This window comes from Gymnoscopelus microlampas (genome assembly GCF_963454915.1).
Source record: "Gymnoscopelus microlampas genome assembly, chromosome: 19".
NCBI classification, from domain to species: Eukaryota; Metazoa; Chordata; class Actinopteri; order Myctophiformes; family Myctophidae; genus Gymnoscopelus; species Gymnoscopelus microlampas.
The window spans coordinates 3754186-3774293 of NC_139956.1; the positions used below are offsets into that span (position 1 = coordinate 3754186).

Sequence of the window (20108 nt, forward strand, 5' to 3'; positions counted from 1 at the left end):
ATCTCTGCCATGGCATCTTCTACTGCATGCATCAGGTTGGCTTTGTCTGTGGGGGATTACAAGGATTCCATCGACAGCACACAGAGAGAAGGGAACCATTGGCATCTCCTCAGTGCTGTAAAGTAACTAAGTATAATTACTCCAGTACTGCACTTTAAGTACAATTTTGAGGTATTTTTTGCTTTACTGTAGTATGTCCAATTTTCTGTACTTTTACTTCTACGCAACTACATCTCAGACGCAAATATTGTACTTTTACTCCACTACAATTATTTGAAAACTTTAGTTACTAGTTACTTTGTAGATTTTGATTATTATTACAAAACATACATTAACCACTTCAGCCCTATATACATTTCCTCCATTTGAAAATAGCCGATCTACAAACATTGTGAGCTTGTAGATTTGCTATTTTCCAAAGTTTTTATACATTTGAAAACTTGTGAAATGGGACATTCTGCATAATGAGTACTTTCTAGATTGTAGATCTGCTACTTTCGAAAGATTTGTATACATTTTGAACACTTGTGAAGTTGGACATTCCGCATATTAAGTTCATTTTCTTTTTTTTTTTCATTTTGTCCCACAATGACAGTCTTGCTGTAGAGATCAAATGCTCTGAAACAAACTCCTCAAAGTGCTTTTGTGGCCCTTTTTCTGCAGAATATCATTATTTGCCTCATCTGACACGAGCGCTGATGAAAGCAGACTCTTCAATGGTGTTTTCTCTGTGAACGGCTTGTCTCCACAGTGCAACTCAATCAAGTTACATTAGATTCAGAGCATTAGCTCCTGAGTCCTGACCTCAATGCAATGTCTCCTGAGAGCTGATAATGTAGGCCTAACTGTCCTTGAATGATCTGGAAGCTTTTGAGCAGTGGTGGAAAAAGTACTCAAATGTTTTAAGTAAAAGTATCAATACTGCAATGTAGACATACTCTGTTACAAAAGTAAAAGTCCGGAATTCAAATTTTACCTGAGTAAAAGTACAAGAGTGTTGGTATCAAAATGTACTTAAAGTACCAAAAGTAAAAGTACTAAAAAGTTTAAAAACAGCAGATCTACAAGCTCACTACGCGTCGCGATGCAACCGTTGTGAGCTTGTAGATCTGCTATTTACAAATAGCCTAGGTATAAAATACGGCTTACGTGGTTAATGTACTCCAGTAAAGTAAAAAAATACTTAAAAATGTTGCTTAAATACAGTACTAAATGTACTTAGTTACTTTACACCACTGCCTTTGAGGTAGTCCTACTGATTCACTAGACCAGTAAGTTGAGGTGTGGTCATGATGAACAACCATATTATATACATTTAAAAGTATTAAGTTTGTTCTGTTTTGACAGGAGGTGTGTGTAGTTTGGGTGTGTAGTTTGAATGAGTGTTCAAAAACCTCTGTGACTTGTAATGGACAGACAGAAATCTGCTGTCTGGACGCCATCTAGTGGCCATCAGCAGACACTACATCTGTCTGAGGTTATGGGTGTAAAATGCATTTCAGATTTTAAATCATTTGTATACACTAGGTCAGGGGTCTTCAACAAGAGTGTCCGGAGGAACCCCTAGGGCATTGGTTCTCAAAATGGGGTCTGGGGACCCCCAGGGGTTCTTGAGGGAGTTCGAGGGGGTCCCCAGCTAAATGATGGATAGTTAGGAACCAAATGGACCCTTATGGGTCCATTTGGTTCCATTTGTACACTCTCACAGTTAAATGAACATTGATTTTACAATATAAATTGGGGTCCCAGAGATAGAAATGCCATTAAATGGGGGTCCGTAGCCTCTAATGCATGTCAAACTGTGGGTCCTTGAAATTAAAATTGTTGAGAATCACTCCTAGAGCCGTAAAAACCCTCTCTTATGTGAGTCCCTGAGGTATATCTTTTCAAATGGGGGTCCACGGGCTAATGAGTGTCAATTTGGGGGTCCTTGACATGAAAAGGTTTGAGAACCACTGCCCTAGGGAGTCCGCAGAGTTACTACAGGAGCGCCGCCAAATCATTGTGTGATAAACGTTTATTTTGAATTTATATTATACTGTTGTAGAACAGCACTTTAGGTTTGTCGGGTCCATAAAATAATGGGTGCCGTCCGGGTGCGTCTTTCTTTTTTCTCTTCTTTATGTCGGCTCCACTCGGATCTCGGAACCAATTTTAAGGGTCCATTAGGGCAGTGGTTCTCAACCTGGGGGTCGCGACCCCCAGGGGGGTCGCCAAATAATTTGGGGGGGTCGCCAGATTTTTTGGTGAATTTGAGAATTTTTTTTTTTTTGTTTTTTTTTTTTTTAACAAAATATTCTTTTTATGTTATCATTAATTCATGTTTTATCAGTTAATTTACTCAATTTACCCACTTTTTGCAAAAATGTTTTGATAATAAACAATTATCAAATAACCTATTATAAATAAATAACCTTCGCGCGAACGGGACCGCACGCGTGCATGCGGGGGGTCGCGGGAAATAATATCATTATTTTGGGGGTCGCGGCCTGAAAAGGTTGAGAACCCCTGCATTAGGGTTTGGGTCTGTCATTTTGAACCCGTGAAGAGCTCTACGTGTTTAATATCTAGGAGGACAAAGTATCCAATCAATCAATTAATCAAACAAACAAACCCAGAAATGGGTCCTGACCCACTGCTTGGGAAACACTGGTCTAGCTGCTCTTAAAGGGACAGAACATGATGTAATTATAACCTCATGTCATGTTGATATCTCACTCTACATCACTATCATGTCAGAGCACAACATATTGTATTCTATTTTAAAAAGATGTATCTTTATTACTTCCCTCTACAATCCCACATGTCACTGTAGAAACAAGTTGCTTTTTCTTCACTTTTTCCTTACTTTGCTCCACATCGAAGTAGAAACTCTAGTTTAAAATATATATTTATCTTAATGAGTCAAGATTCAAGTTCAAGGTGCTTTATTGTTCGCATTTATCTTGCGTAAGCTACAGGTACATACTATACTATATACCACACATGGGCAACATACAGCCTGGTGGCCGGACCCTGCCCTTTGACCATCTCAATCCGGCCTGCCAAGTCATAAAAAAAATAACATAATGCCCCCCCCAAAAAATCTATATTTTAAAAGGCTGCCATGTTAATGGTTTTGAGACAAATTAATTTAACTCAGCTCCAATTAATAGTAATAATTCATATTTACCATTTGAGTACTATACCTGCACTCCTCCATACGTATGTACTCAAATGTTTTATGTTTATAATGTAACAGTGAAACAGTCTGCCTGGAGTCCATATTTATAACATAATACAATGTGTTTAATCAGTGACCTATGGAACGGTGCATATCAGATAAGATCATTTATAGGCTCATTTAAAAGTTGATATGGCATTGATGCGGATTGTTTTATGTCGAGTCCAGAGTACACCAGAGTGATACAGTACAGCTGTAAATCAACAAAAAAAGGGAACTGGCACACATTGCATAGACATCATTATCCGTACTTTTCTCAAGGAGCAACAACAGTAATGGAGTTCAGTGTTTGTACCATGAAGTCATGGATGTGGATTTATTTCAACATTCTCCTGGTCATATGGACCAGCTGCTACAACACATCTGTGACAGGTAACGTTATATACAACTTATTATTATAACTTAAAGGTTATTACAGTGTAGTGACGGATATGGAAATGTTTTGGCTGCTATAGGGTTTAGGAGTGGAAACATAATGTCAGGTAGGCCTACTACACTGTAGTAGACTTACCTGTGGTCGGGGGAGTAATGAGATCTTTGTATTTCACACTTTACTATATTAACTCTCTTTGTTGAAATCGTCTGTCATAATTAATATCTAGTGGTTCACACTATATGATTGATCACACGTGCAATGAGATTTCATGAGATCCAGACCCGACACCACAACACACTGTACATTTGTCTAAATACGCATTTAGACAGATTAATATCTCTACTCTAAATCCATTGTTTTGTTTTAAGGACAACAGGTGTTATGGTCATCTCAGCCTGTGATGGCCATGGTGGGAGAGGATGTCATCCTTCCTTGTCACATTGAACCACCTGTCAACATGGAGAATGGGTCGGTGACGTGGACCAGACCTGACCTGACGCCACAGCATGTGCACGTGCTCCAAGATGGACGTGTCACTGACGATCAGAACCCGTTGTATGAAGGGAGGACGTCTCTGTTTCATGAGGAGTTGTATCGTGGTATCATCTCACTGAAGCTGACCAGGGTGGAGCTCTCAGACGAGGGGATGTACCAGTGTTTAGTTCTAAACCTTGTTCCAAACATGCACAGCTACAATTCTATCCAGCTCCTTGTTGGTAAGATTTACTGTTTATAAAGCAATGGATGGAAAAACATCAAATAAGGTCATGACAACATAGCTGTCATTAAGTCAATACTAAAAGGCTCAGGGTCTCAGTGAGTCAGGACGACTGAGAGAGCCCTCAGAAGCGGTGGAAGAAGTACTCAGATACGTTTTACTTACGTAAAAGTATCAATACCACAATATAGAAATACTCTGCTACAAGTGAAAGGTCCTGTATTCAAAATGTTACTTTGGGTAAAAGTAATAATAATAACAATAATAGTGAATTTTATTTATAATGCACTTTACATTTGGGCAAATCTCAAAGTGCTACAATATAACTATGAATAAAATGTAATTTTGTCCAATCTGTGTGGTAGAGTATGTTAATACAATATAACTTATATTATCTGTATGGTAGAGAATACAATATAACTTGTACAATTGGCATAGTTGTATTTTGTCTCCCTGCTCTTCTATTGAGACATGCATAACATATGTCAACATTTAATTATATTATATACTGTATTTAATAAATACCCTTTGTTTGCGGTTTTCAAACAAATGTTTTATGGCCTTTGCTCGCCAGGAGCCTGGATGGCTTGGTTCCAGGATTAATTCATATATAATAATAATTTACATAAATATCTAAAATGAATGGTCTTTCGATCTGTGGCACCACAAAATGGCCGCCACTGCTATGCCCTATTATGTCATGCACTAACATGGAAATTGTGTTTTTATCAATACCTGTAACTGTCAACTATTAAACCATTTATTAAAACTACAGTGGGGCAAAAAAGTATTTAGTCAGCCACCATTGTGCAAGTTCTCCCACTTAAAAAGATGAGAGAGGCCTGTAATTTTCATCATAGTTATACATCAACTATGAGAGACAAAATTAGGGGAAAAAAATCCAGAAAATCACATTGTCTGATTTTTAAAGAATGTATTTGCAAATTATGAGGAAAATAAGTTTTTGGTCAATAACAAAAGTTCATCTCAATACTTAGTTATATACCCTTTGTTGGCAATGACAGAGGTCAAACGTTTTCTGTAAGTCTTCACAAGGTTACCACACACTGTTGCTGGTATGTTGGCCCATTCCTCCATGCAGATCTCCTCTAGAGCAGTGATGTTTCGGGGCTGCCGCTGGGCAACACAGACTTTCAACTCCCTCCAAAGATTTTCTATGGGGTTGAGATCTGGAGACTGGCTAGGCCACTCCAGGACCTTGAAATGCTTCTTACGAAGCCACTCCTTCGTTGCCCGGGCGGTGTGTTTGGAATCATGGTCATGCTGAAAGACCGCTCCACGTTTCATCTTCAATGCCCTTGCTGATGGAAGGAGGTTTTCACTCAAAATCTCACGATACATGGCCCCATTCATTATTCCCTTTACACGGATCAGTCGTCCTGGTCCCTTTGCAGAAAAACAGCCCCAAAGCATTATGTTTCCACCCCCATGCTTCACAGTAGGTATGGTGTTCTTTGGTTGCAACTCAGCATTCTTTCTCCTCCAAACACGAGAAGTTGAGTTTCTACCAAAAAGTTCTACTATCAGACTATCATTTCATTATAAAGTCTTCATCCACCTGTGAAGCTGCTTCTACTCTGGACTCACAACAAAGCAGAAGGATGTCTTTATGTATGTATTTATTTATTAATAATACATGTACATGTATCCAGAGTGACTTACTGTACCATACAGGACACATGGATGTTAATGGAGACCAGACAGGAATCAAACCTGTGAGCTTTGGGCCACAAGACCCCTTTGTGCCTTAAACCATTTTAACATCATCACAGAATTGATTGATTCATTATAATGTTATAACAGTTGTGTCATCATGACTCACTGTCTTTCAGAGGTCCCTTGGACAGCAGGAGCGATTGCAGCGATTGTGGTTACATTTATAATTATCATCTTGGTTGGATCACCACTGGGATTTTTCATAATGAGGCTATACTATTTATGCTTTAAAAAGGAGCAGCAAACTAGTAAGTCTTGAACTAATTTGTTAATTTATATATTATTTTCGAATCCATATTTGACACATCCATCCATTCATGTAACTATAATCTATACAGTTAACTCATTCACTGCCAGAATAAATAAATCATCCACTGCCAGCAATGTTTTGATTTTCTTACCTTTTCAAGTAGTAAAAGAATATGTATCTCCAGTATGATCAATCCCCTGATCATTGGTAATCACGCGGTGTTTCACTGTGCTTCCACAAAGGAAGTTTGTTATAGGCCATTGAAAATATAATGTCTCGACAAAAATACATAGCAAAACACAGGAGCCGATATACAGGTGATTTCCAAAAAACATTAACCAGGAAGTGAATGGAGCACTAAATCTTGGGATCACGTGATCTCCTGCCGTGTGTATCTGCGGATGAAATGGTCGGGGCTTTGGATTTACAAACGTCCGAAGACGTCGTTGGCAGGGAATGAGTGTTAATAATGTGAAGTTGTAAATGATTAGTGTCTCCATACTGACCTCTCACTGTCTCACGTCTCTACTTTTACAGGACGAGACAAAGCCACAGCCTCCATCATATGTCAAGGAGGTGTGTGTGTGTGTGTGTGTGTGTGTGTGTGTGTGTGTGTGTGTGTGTGTGTGTGTGTGTGTGTGTGTGTGTGTGTGTGTGTGTGTGTGTGTGTGTGTGTGTGTGTGTGTGTGTGTGTGTGCGTGTGCGTGCGTCCGTGTGTGCGTCCGTGTATACATACAACTTTTGACTGTGTGTAAGAACATGAGTTATACACAAGTATAGATGATCATATAATCCAATATTTCATATTGTTTCAGATGAAGGACAGATCTTCCTGCAGGGTGAGAACACTGTAACTTCAATATATTGATGATATAGATTACAGTCAAAGGCCTTGGTGAACAGATGCCTGTAAATGAATCCAGGGTTCCAGAGGGTGGGGGCGGGGCTGCCACACTGGAGGCTCTGTCACCAAAAGGTTTGCTGCTGGAGAGCAGAGGACCGTAGGGTCTGTGACAGAGTATGATGATGTAAGATGATGTGCTGCCAGGGCTTGGTGTGGCTGAGAACCCGGGCAGCTGAGTTTTGCATATACTGGATCCTGTCCAGGGCTTTGCTGGGTAAACTGAACAGGACTTCATTGTAGTAGTCGAGACAGGAGGTGATGAAGGCAGAGATGAGGGTCTGGGAGTGAGGGCCAGAGAGTCTGGAGATGTTTTTAGGTGGTCACATTTGGTGATGGATTTCATGTGTGACTGGAAGGAGATGGTGGAGTCATGGATGACACCCAGGTTGAGGACTTCTGGAGATGAGGAGATAGAGCAGCTGTCCACAGCCAGAAGAACATCTCAGTGCTGTGCTTTGGCAGCCACAACCATGAGATCAAGTTTTATTGCTGTTCGGTTTGAGTAGATTAGATGTCATCATGTTTTTATTACGTGGTTGACTGGGCAGGGGAGGAACTGAAGCCACGTGTGGAAACGGCTCTGTCCAGGAGTGTACTACAAGAAGGGATGGGATTGCTAGTCAGCAGAGGTAGCCTGACAGCTAATAGGAGGAGGCTGACAGTTGATCGCTGGCTAACCGTTAGCAGCAGAGTAATGGAGATGGTGAGAAAAAAGTACAAAAGTGTACAGTTTTTTAGGGTGACAGGTTTTTTTTTGTGGGTGGAGAAAAACAATATGAATGCAGAAAGGTTTATTTTTATTTATGTGAAACATTTATTTTGTAGGAATGTTTCTATCATGTCAATTTATATATCGTCGGTGTCCAGCTAACTCCATTTTCAGTTTTTTTTTTTTCATAAATCAATGCTATTGAACCCCCTTACATCTGTGTAAAGTTTTTTTTTATAATAACCTATGAAAAGTATTAAAAAGCGCCTCTGACGAAAACTCCCAACTCCATTGGATCCTCAAACTGTCCGTCAAAAACAAACAACTCCCCCCTCCTCTCATGCTCTCCACTGCTGCATACTATATATACAGGGTTTTTGCCAATTGTCAAATATAAATACTACAGATTTAAAAAAACGTAATTCAGACTTTTTTTTGACCAATTGTCAGATATAAATTTGGACAGTTTTCACTATGTAATTTCAGCGTTAAACCAATATGCAGGATGTGACTGAATATCACTCATGTCAGACTGCATTCATGCTTTACCCTCCATCTTTAGCAGAGACTTTAAGTGAACAGTCATTTGCTCTCGGCTCTGGTCACCGTTTTGCGGGGTGTTTTCACCAACCCAGTGACTGGAAGGTTTAGGCAACACACAACACACAACAGTGTAATAATAAAATGTTGATTGATAGGTAAATGCAACTGTTGTTGTTATTGTTAGTGCAGTAGGCTACAGATTTGATAGGCTACAGATTCTATTATTCATGAATGTATTTTTTTATTGATATGCCATTTATTTATTGTTGGTGTGCCATGATTGCTTTTGTTAAATACATTTAGTATTGAGTATTGAGGCAGAATTGTTTGTTGTACTCAACTGTAGAAGAACAACAGTGGTAACAGTTAGATCCATGGATGTTTCCAATGCATGTTAAAATAAAAGTTGTTTAAGTACAGTATTCAGCTTGATCTATACTTAGTATATGAGGATGGCGCACACCATAAATAGCTGATCTCCAAGCTCACAATGCGTTGTGATGTGTTGTGAGCTTTGAGATTCATTGTCAGCTGTTCTTATCAATGATGGACAAAACCTCCTAACTCCACTTAATGATGGGCAAAACCTCCTAACTCCACTTGAGCTGGATTTGGGTAAAGTGGTGATAATATAATGACACATGCAAGTATCTGATAATATATAAAGTCACAATACCAAGTTTGATGAGGCAGTATTGCTTTGTTTTAAAAATATAAGGTTTTCTTCATTTTCTGAAAAATGTATATTTTGTTTTTCATTTCCTGAACAATTACCATTTTGGAGTTAGCTGGTTCTGGCCGGACAGCAGATATATATATATATATATATATATATATATATATATATATATATATATATATATATATATATATATATATATATATATATATATATATATATGCATATGTGCATATATATATATATATATATATATATATGCATATGTGCAGAATATGACGTTTCCATGTTTTACATTACAGAGTCTAACATGAGAGACATGTCAGGAGAACAAGAGGAGCTAAATGCTGACATCATTCCTATTACATCACCAGAACCACGGAAATGGATCCAAACTAGTAAAAGATGGAGGCAACAGTTAGAGAAGCTTGCAAACATTGATGACTGTAAAGTTACCAAAGTTGGGAGTCTGGTGTTTGTGACAGATCAAGAATTCCGCATCGCAAAGGGAAGTGAAGGAACTGAGGTCTTCTTAGGGTTAACAGATGATGGCACTGAAGTCGCAGTGAAAAGAATGCCTCAAAACTTCTATCATGAGCTTAAGAACGAGAAAGACTTTTTACGTCTTCCAAAGCTTAAAGATCCTTCAATTGTACGATATGTTGACTTTACAGAAGATACAAACTTTGGTTATCTTGGTCTTCAGTTGTGTGAATACACACTGGAAGAATACATCACTGAACACAACCTTCCTGATCTGATGAAGAAACAACTTGCACAACAATTTTTCCAGAGCTTAAGTATTCTTCATCGCCAGGATCCTAAAATTATCCACCGTGATATCAAGCCCCAGAATGTCTTGATTGGTAAGCTATGAAATAGAAATGAAATAAGCAAATTATATCAGAAATGTATGCAACATATGCTGTTAGCTAAACATAAAACCGATTATTGTGTCGATATACCCAATTTTCCTTGCAGATATTCAAAGCAAGGCAAGACTGTCAGATTTTGGTATAAGCCGAAAATTACCCAAAGGACACTCAACCCTGTTCACAATAGTTGCAGGAACAAAACACTGGAGGGCAAAGGAGACTTTGGACAAAACTCAAATCCCATATAAAAGAAGCACCGACGTCCAGGTTGTTTTCTTATTCTGTGTGAGAACAATTTAATTAATAACATAAAAATGTTCTTACTCAATTTATATGTTCATTCTTAAGGTGGCTGGGATGTTGATATACTACATTCTGTCTGGAGGACACCATCCATTTGGCACAGGCATTAGATGTGAAGGCAACATTCTGGATGGAAAGTACAACCTGGACCATGTTCAGGATGTGGTTGCCAAGGATCTCATCGAGAGGATGATCAATGAAGACCCAGAGGAAAGACCTAAAGTGGAGGAATGCTTGGCTCATCCCTACTTCTGGACAAACGAGAGGTACGATAGAAACTTTTCTTCCTTCCACATAGTTAATTCACTGATAACTGAACATTATTTCAGTTCATCATAATCAGTTTGATCCAGTGGGAAGGCACTTATATTCTAGCCTAATGCATTCAGTGTTATTTTTCCAAGGAGAATAGAGTACTTGAGAAGGATTGGAAAGGAAGTTGAGAACTGTCCAGATGATGACAAGGACCTCATCACTGTACTGGACCAGTATGCTGAGCAGGGACAGTTCAACACATGGAAACACAAGGTGAGTTTATTACTAATAGTGTTGGATAAATGTATCCAACATTATGTAGGCCTATCATGTTAAATGTTGTTTATTTAGAGAATGCAAAGTTCTTAAGGCAAGCAGTTGCTTCCTGATCTGCTGTATGGAGGGTGACTAATCCTCCTTTCAGTCTTTGGAGAGGACAAACTTATACTATGCTCCATAGTTTGCTCCTCTCCACAAGCACATAGTGGGCTTGAGCTACTGCCCCATGTGTGAAGGCTGGCCAAGCAGGGGCCATGTCCAGTCCTGAATTGATTGAGTGTAGACCACTGTCTCGTTGAGAGGTTGGTGCCAGGGACCTGTTGGTTGGGGTCTGACACCAGATGTTTAAAAATGTCAGCATTCCAGCCTTAAGTCAGTCTCCAGTCTCACTAGAGCCCTCAATTGGTGAAACACACTAGAAGTGGGAATAAATGAATATTGCATTATCTCTTCATTCCCTTAAAATACATTTGTGAGCCCTTTAAATGCCAGAGCTGTGTATGAAATGTGCTTTTAATGTGTGCAAACTATCAAGTCCCTTTCATTTGATCTTTAAGTTGTATATTTATTTACAGTTACCACTTGAGTTGAATATGGATGAAATGAAGTCGTACCCTGAGAACTCTTTTGGACTGCTGCGCTTCATTCACAATCTCCTTGAGCACTAGTAAGTTTAATTACATTTAAAAACAACACAAACTTAAATAAATATGTGTTTTTGCTGCTTATAAAAGAGGTTTGGCCATAAGACTAACACAGTTATATGGTTATATCACTGTAGATGTGTGTGTTCACCATCAGATGTGTCTTTGTGTTCACAGTGCTGAAGAGGCAGCTGGTGTTGACCTGATGGAGATGTTTCTTGGTCTGTTCGGATGTGTTTACCAGTTTGCCCAAAAACAAGACTGGAACTCAAGGCCAACCCTGAAGGACATGTTTCAAACAGAAGATGTTCGGTATGAAAGTCCACAAACCCATTAAATAAAGACACTCTTCAGCCTACTGTATACCAATGGAAGAATCAGTATTCAATGACTCAGTGATTAAAGAGTCCAATATGTAGTAACAAAACATGTTCCCCTCCCAATCTAGTTGTCCCCACCGGGAGGGCATAGAGCCTCCCATTCAATCCCAGTCTCAATGTTTGCAAACAAACAGCTTCAGTTTGACTATACCTCTACTACACATTAGTGTTGATTTCGTCGACTAAAACTATGACGAAAAATGTTCGTTGACTACCTTTTTTCACTGACAAAAACTAAATAAAAACTAGATACAAACTAAGCTATGACGACTAAAAGTAAGACTAAATATAATGGCAATTTCGTCAACAAATAAAAACTAGACTAAAATGTTAGTGAGGGACTAGAGAAAAGATCCATTAAAAGACAATTAAGTAATTTTATGTTTGGTTGCGCTCGGGTGTTGCGCTCTGAAAATAGCAGATCTACAAGCTCACAACAGTAGATCGTCTATTTTCAGCATGCAACCAAGTGTAAAATCAGCCATTACGACGGCATCAAGGCACCGCCAACATACATTTTAGTCGACTAAATAAACTGTAGATTTAGTCGACTATAATTGTATGATATTTAGTCAACTAAAACAGTAAAACATTTCAGGTGACTAAAATATGACTAAAACTAAATGGAATTTTATTCAAAAGACTATGACTAAAACTAAATCAAAATTTGCTGTCAAAATCAACACTGCTACACATGCAGTAGTACGATCTAAACTGAACTTCCAACAGCTGAAAGTAAACTAAATGGTGCGATGCGATGCTACAGTGTTATTTTTATATCATAGTTTTTTTTGTTTTTATTGTTTTTTACTTGATTTTTTATGATGTATGTGACGTCCACGCTACGAGAGGGTGATGAGGCCTGTGTTTCTCTCCGTTACATCATCCAGTTGTTTCCTTCTTTGCTCATGCCGTTGGACATACAATCCCATATGACAGACAAGCACTGATTGACAAATTGATTGATCAAAACGGCCATCACTCATGTACATAAATGTTTTTGGATGGATATGCTATGTGTCAATATTTAGATACATTTCTCCCTACGTTGGCAGAGGGAAGGTACTGCCCGGGATTACATGGACAACTGGCACTGGGTGTAAAAAATAAGGTTACAAAATCGTGGGATAAAAATGTAAAGAAAAAATATATATGTAGCTACATTGTTGTCTCTTTTTTCCATTTATTTTTTATTCCCTCTTCATCCCCCTCTTTTCTGTAAATAATCCAAACGATAGAACTTGCACAAAAACAAATTTCACTCACTGATTTACACTGTAAACCTATGATGTGACGTATGTTGTTGTCTGGTTTATATTCTTACTGTGAATGAAAATTTGCTAAATCCAGTATATATTCACAGTATCATATTTGTTCATTAAATCAATGAATCCAGTATATATCCACTGTATCATATTTGTTCATTAAATCCAGTATATATCCACTGTATCATATATTGTTCATTAAAGGTAGGGTACATTTCATTCTTACAATAAGTGTCAGTAGCTCTACATTCTTATAGGATTCCTTTGTTCAGTAACAGGAGTCTCTCTAGCTCTTTAGTAAACAGAACACAGGATAGTGAAGGGAATAACTTTGTTTATGAGGAGCTGCTTTAATTGTCTGTGACTCATTCAAACATCTTTGTAATAAGATTGCTTTGATAATAAAATAACATTCTCTATTAAGACGTCTGTTTTTCAGAAACAAAACTACATTTGTACAATGATGCACAAGAGTGTATGTTTTGTGTTTTTATTGGGTAAACTGTAATTGTTGGATTTGCGTTCTTCACAGTCAGTCGCCCACATTCTGCAGAAGGTGTGTGGTGAGGGTGTGTGTTATTGAACATAACCTTTATTTTTGGCAAAGACGCTATAGGTGTAGAGGGAAAAAAGAGCAGACTAAGTTAAAAAAAAAAACTAACCTGAAAAACAATTTTATACAATATATAATAGGGGGTCCCTGCTTCATCTCTCTCTCAGCTAGGGGGTCCTTAGCCTGAAAACGTTGAAGACCCCTGTCTTAATCCATCTATTTAATGTTGTATTGCCTTTTAATTGCAGCTTCAAGCTAGATTTTCTCTTGATGTCAAAGAAATACATAATACAAATACTTCCTTATACAAGGTTTTGGAGTGAATGTCAGCATACAGTGGGTAAGAACGAATGATACTCTTCACTGTAGCCTTAAATCTTTATTATGAGAGTAGAACCTTACATCTTTATTATGAGAGTAGAACCTTACATCTTTATTATGAGAGTAGATCCTTACATCTTTATTATGAGAGTAGATCCTTACATCTTTATTATGAGAGTAGATCCTTACATCTTTATTATGAGAGTAGAACCTTACATCTTTATTATGAGAGTAGATCCTTACATCTTTATTATGAGAGTAGATCCTTACATCTTTATTATGAGAGTAGATCCTTACATCTTTATTATGAGAGTAGATCCTTACATCTTTATTATGAGAGTAGATCCTTACATCTTTATTATGAGAGTAGAACCTTACATCTTTATTATGAGAGTAGATCCTTACATCTTTATTATGAGAGTAGATCCTTACATCTTTATTATGAGAGTAGAACCTTACATCTTTATTATGAGAGTAGAACCTTACATCTTTATTATGAGAGTAGATCCTTACATCTTTATTATGAGAGTAGATCCTTACATCTTTATAATGAGAGTAGATCCACAATCCCAACAGATCTGAGCATAAGTATCACAACTACCTGGAAGGGATTTCATTGTAGTAATGTACATGTTTATGGGTTTGAATTGTTATGGTATTTGACTAGTCAAAGAGACAATACTCTCATACAGTACCTGTCTAGGTCCGGTCTACTTCTGAGTGTCATCCACAGCCACACCACTAGAGGGAGCCAAACATATGAAAGTTCTCATTCTAATGCTCTGTCACCACAATGTGGAATACCCTGACACCATCCATTAAAATATGTATAAAACTGGTCTTTTTCAAAATTGGCCTGAAAAAACATTATCAGGAGACCACAAGAGGAGGTCAATGTAAATTCCATCTCCTTTGTACATAATAGTGTTTGTGCTGTTTATAATTCTGACTAATGAAGTATTCAATTGATTGATTGATTGAATATTTTATTAGGCAAAAAATGTAAAACAACACATTTACATTTAAAATACTTTGTCTAACAGGTCCGTTCATAAAAGTCCTTGCGGACTTGTTTCCAATGAGGGCCTTGGTATTCAATTCATAGACATATATAGTGGCATCACAGTTCGAATATCATTACACAAAGAAAATAAAAATAAAACAGCAAGAATATATATATATCTATATATATATATCTATACATATATATATATATATATATATATATATATATATATATATATATATATATATATATATATATATATATATATATATATATATATATATATATATATATATATATATATATATATACACATACATATATACATACATATAATACTATGTACAACAAAAGAAATAAAAAAAAAGGGGGGGGGAAGATATGTACAGGAACAGGGGGGGGGGGGGGGTCGGCTGTCTAATGGGAAAATGGTGCTACCTCCTCTTTTGGCCTCCTGAAATCAATCAAATCAATCAAAGTATCCTTTCAATTTTGTTTATTAAATGATATATGAACTGTAATCATGCATACAATCAGTTTTAACATTAATAACATTAATATATGTTGTGTTACGACGGTGCCATGTGGCAAAAAAAATAGTCAATCTACAAGCCCACACGCAACACGTGAGCTTGTGGATTGACAGTTTATGCCACGTGACATCATAGTATGAAAGAGTATAAAACACGGGAAGGGGACATTTGTAACACACATCTTTGCTTCTGGGGTCCCTGGAACAAAATATTGTGAGATGGGGTTTCTTGGACAAATACACATCATTTTGCGGTCCTTTACATGAAAAAGTTTGAGAACCACTGATATTGAAACGTTAGGATTTAGAAGACATTTGTAGAATCCCCCCAGAAGCAACGATTTGAGTTACAAATGTTTGCCTTAGATTCACTCATTTTCACGATTTAACAAAAAAAAAAAAAAAATAGCAGATCTACAAGCTCATAGAGCGGCACTCGGTGCCATGCTATGAGCTTGTAGATCTGCTATTTTTGAATAGCAGAGAGGGGGACAACATGGGCCGATAGGCCTACAGTATGTCTATTGAGAAGTAGCTATAGCACCATAGGCTATTAGAAAAAGAAAGAGAGCCATGTCGTGCAGCACATATGACTGAGTCATTTGAAATTCGCAATTACAACAGCAAACAAAGTTAAGAACTCAAAAATCTTCAAACATATGCACATCCTTCTCCTCCGATTACAGTCTACTACTGTACTTGAACATGTCTAATTTAATAGTAGTTCAAACATTAAGTTCAATCTCTCCCAAATGTTAGAAGACAGAACTTTTTTGGTGACTCATGTTTGCCCACTTGCCCACCCCAGTCATCTTTTGTTGAACGGTTAATCACCTAAACAGACATTTACATGCAGTTTGTGACGCTCCAACAGTGGACATGTGTGGAGGTGTTGTTGGGGGGAAGGTGACTTTCTGCCCGAGTGCCCATCCAGCTAACGTTAAGCAGAGACGTTGAGTTATTGTTATCATTGTTCAGTCCCTCTTTCAGCATTGGCGCTGGCTACGCTTCTGATTGTGATAGTAATAATTGCTATAGAATAGCAGTGTTTTTTAACCACTTAGCTTTGGCTATTCAAAAATAGTAGATCTGCACGCTCAGAGAGCCGCGCTATGAGCTTGCAGATCTGCTATTTTTGAAAAATCTAGAAAATGTGTGCATGTCTTTGAATATATATATATATTTTTTTTAAAGCAAATTTTTAATTGAAATCTTTGCTTCTGGGGGGGGGGGGGTCCCTGGCACAAAATATTTTCAGATGAGGGTCCACGGCCAAATGTATATCAATTTAGGGGTTCTTGGCATGAAAAGGGTTGAAAACCACTGCTATAGAGAGAGTGTTCAGTAACAAGGATCTCCCCGTCTCTCCAGCTCTTTCATAAACTGGAAAATACATGTTCAGGTGGGTTGACAATTTCAATAATCAGAGAGAGAGAGTATATGTCTTTAAAGTGTGGACTTTCATACAGCACTGGTGAAGACATTTTACGTTTTAAACATGTCCTTCACGGTAATCCTTGAGTTCCAGTGTTGCTGCTGGGCAAACTGGTAAACACATCCGAACAGAGCAGGAAACATCTCCATCAGGTCAACACCAGCTGCCTCTTCAGCACTGTGAACACAAAGACACATCTGATGGTGAAAACAAACACACACACACACACACACACACACACACACACACACACACACACACACACACACACACACACGCACACGCACGCACGCACACGCACACGCACACACACACTTCTTTACACTTGTAAACCTGTGATGTGATTCTGATTCTGAGTGACTTGTTTGTTGTTTTTAAGTCCAATTCAACTTACTAGTGCTCATGGAGATTTTGAATGAAGCGCAGCAGTCCAAATGAGTTCTCAGGGTATGACTCCATCTTCTGAAGCAACTCAGAAGGGAACTGGACAAACAAAATTAAAGATCAAAGAGGGATGTGAGCCTTACATTTTGTATTGTACAGTACATTTCATAAACAATGCATTAATTAAAGGCATAGGAGTTTAAATAGAAATAAAAAATAGGAGTAAAATACAGAACAGAAACATAAGTTAAAGGAGAAATCCGGTCATTTTAAGTGTTATGTTTGATGTGTGTCAAATCACTTACCAACGTATAAATGAAAATCGCGTAAATCCACAGAGCCCCCTATCGACCCCCACCGTTGTCATTGTAGGAGGATATAGAATAGCCCAAATTCGCCTATTTTAACCAATGCAAAGTCTGTTTTTTTGCTTCTAGTACTCATTGTTGAGTCCCATGATAATGTAACAGGCGCTAAAACTCCCGACAAGCTAACGGCTAATAACAAACGAGCTAACGCTGGGGCTGCTTATCTCTCTGAATGGCAGCCCCAGGTTGCCAGGTCGGGAGAGAAACCAGCAACCAGCATTAGCTCGTTCTGTTATTAGCCGTTAGCTTGTCGGGAGTTTTAGCGCCTGTTACATTATCATGGGACTCAACAATGAGTACTAGAAGCAAAAAAACAGACTTTGCATTGGTTAAAATAGGCGAATTTGGGCTATTCTATATCCTCCTACAATGACAACGGTGGGGGTCGATAGGGGGCTCTGTGGATTTACGCGATTTTCATTTATACGTTGGTAAGTGATTTGACACACATCAAACATAACACTTAAAATGACCGGATTTCTCCTTTAAGATCAAAGGGCAATTGTGATTAAGAATTCTCACACAATTAGCAATAAAGTCACCTTGTGTTTCCATGTGTTGAACTGTCCCTGCTCAGCATACTGGTCCAGTACAGTGATGAGGTCCTTGTCATCATCTGGACAGTTCTCAACTTCCTTTTGGTTTCCAATCCTTCTCAAGTAGTCTACTCTCCTGGAAAAATAAAACAATAAATAATGATAGCATTGGGCTAGGACATAAGCACCTTACCATTGGATCAAACTGATAAATATGATCTTAAATAACATTTAGATATCAGTGAATGAGTGAATAATATGTGGAATGGAAAATGTTTGACTGTTCTATTATACCTGTCGTTTGACCAAAATAGAGGATGAGCCAAGCATTCCTTCACTGTTGGTCGTTCCTCCTGGTTTCCATTGATCATCCTCTCGATGAGATCCATGGCAACCACATCCTGAACATGCTCCAGGTTGTACTGTCCTTCCAGAATGTTGGTTTCACATCTAACTCCTGTACCAAATGGATGCTCTCCTCCAGACAGGATGTAGTATATCAACATCCCAGTCACCTTTTAGAATGAACGTGTAAATGAGTAAGAACATTTTAATGTTGTTGACATTCATTAAATTGTTCTCACGCAATAAAACAAGAATACATTTGACTTGACAGTCATATTATTAGCAGCTGCATGCATACTTTTACTCAAGTAAAACATTTGAGTACTTTTTCCACCACTGCATGTCATCACAGGTAAGAAGAACTTCTCCTCAGAGTTAAATCAACACTGAAGGGAGACACGATGTCTATTGTGATGAGCATGTAGAACGTAACGCTCAGTAGAACGGCTGTTGTAAATCACAGATGATTAGTAGATTCTCCGCTGGCCGAGTTTTTATGACTTAATGACTTTATGACTCTCAGCCTCTCACTATGATTGCTTTCAGGAGGGGAGGTGCTGCGAGGGGAGGCGGGTGCTGCGAAGGACGGGCCGTCCATTGGCTTAAACGGGGAAGTGTCCCCCATTGGCTTAAAGTAGTGAAGGACAGCCAATGAACAAATACAGACGGGTTTCATGTTTGTAAACATTGAGAGGATATGACCGCGCAGAGGAGGGGGTAAGCCAACTAAGCCTATAGAGGGCGCCATTACCCGCAGCAGCTCTGGTCAAATGTCCATTCATAAAAGAAATGATCTTCACCGGGTTTAATGAAAGTAGATTAAATGATGCAGTTTGTAATACCTTGTTTACTCAATAAAAATGATTTGTTGGAAGTTGGATCTGTTTGTATATAATAGCAGCATTATGCCTATTATGCCTATAATAGCAGAATTATGGCTAGCTAACTCCCGAATATAACAACAGAGTGAACGGCGCAACAATTCGTTTCCCCCAGGCATGCGCAGATTGCGCATTCTGCTCTGTGATGACGTCGCGCGGAAATCCGTCTATACATGTCGAATACATGTCGCAGGACAGCCAATGAACAAATACATGTCGCGTATGACCACGTCTGAGCCTGTTTCTAGAGCAGCTATGCAGCTACTAAAAACCCAACCTGGATGTCAGAGCTTCTTTTGTATCTGACAACACTGTTGTTGTCATCCAACGTCTCCTTTGCCGTCCAGCATGATGTTCCTGCACTGGTTGTGCAATGGGTCGTTTGTCCTTTGGGTAATGCTCGGCTTTTTCCAAAATCTGCCAATCTTGCCCTGTTTTGAATATCTGCAAAGCAAGAGAGTTTTAGATTGAGCAAATACATTCAGCATACAGTATGTTGCTCATATTTCAGATACCATCTGGTTGTTTTCTTATTGTGTAGCATCCTACTATAATTCTAGTAACCTCTGTCTGTAGTGGTGAGTAGGTGAGTACGTGAGTACGTGAG

General features: G+C 38.3%; 2 protein-coding genes across 3 annotated transcripts in view; one reads left to right on the forward strand and one right to left on the reverse strand.

Annotated features, from left to right (window-relative positions):
- LOC311034806 (uncharacterized protein) overlaps nucleotides 1-20108 on the reverse strand; it is a 313846-nt gene that overhangs the window by 280805 nt on the left and 12933 nt on the right. The gene's annotated exons all lie outside the window — the stretch shown is intronic.
- Nucleotides 9506-11853, forward strand: LOC311034722 (serine/threonine-protein kinase/endoribonuclease IRE1-like). 2 transcript variants are annotated; one of them, XM_084042690.1, is made up of 7 exons: nucleotides 9506-10005; nucleotides 10121-10281; nucleotides 10363-10583; nucleotides 10722-10845; nucleotides 11427-11518; nucleotides 11673-11691; nucleotides 11740-11853. In XM_084042690.1, the coding sequence occupies exons 1-7, from the start codon at nucleotides 9714-9716 to the stop codon at nucleotides 11830-11832; spliced, it is 1002 nt and encodes a 333-aa protein (XP_083898816.1). In that variant the 5' UTR covers nucleotides 9506-9713; the 3' UTR covers nucleotides 11833-11853. The 2 variants fall into 2 exon arrangements, with proteins under 2 accessions (XP_083898816.1, XP_083898815.1); XM_084042689.1 differs by having other exon boundaries at nucleotides 11673-11847.

Coding starts and splice junctions, on each gene's coding strand:
- LOC311034722 (XM_084042689.1), top strand. CDS start 9,714: ATGCCTCAAAACTTCTATCATGAGCTTAAGAACGAGAAAGACTTTTTA. Junction 10,846..11,426: donor TCAACACATGGAAACACAAG/GTGAGTTTATTA, acceptor ATTTATTTACAG/TTACCACTTGAGTTGAATAT. Junction 11,519..11,672: donor CACAATCTCCTTGAGCACTA/GTAAGTTTAATT, acceptor TTGTGTTCACAG/TGCTGAAGAGGCAGCTGGTG.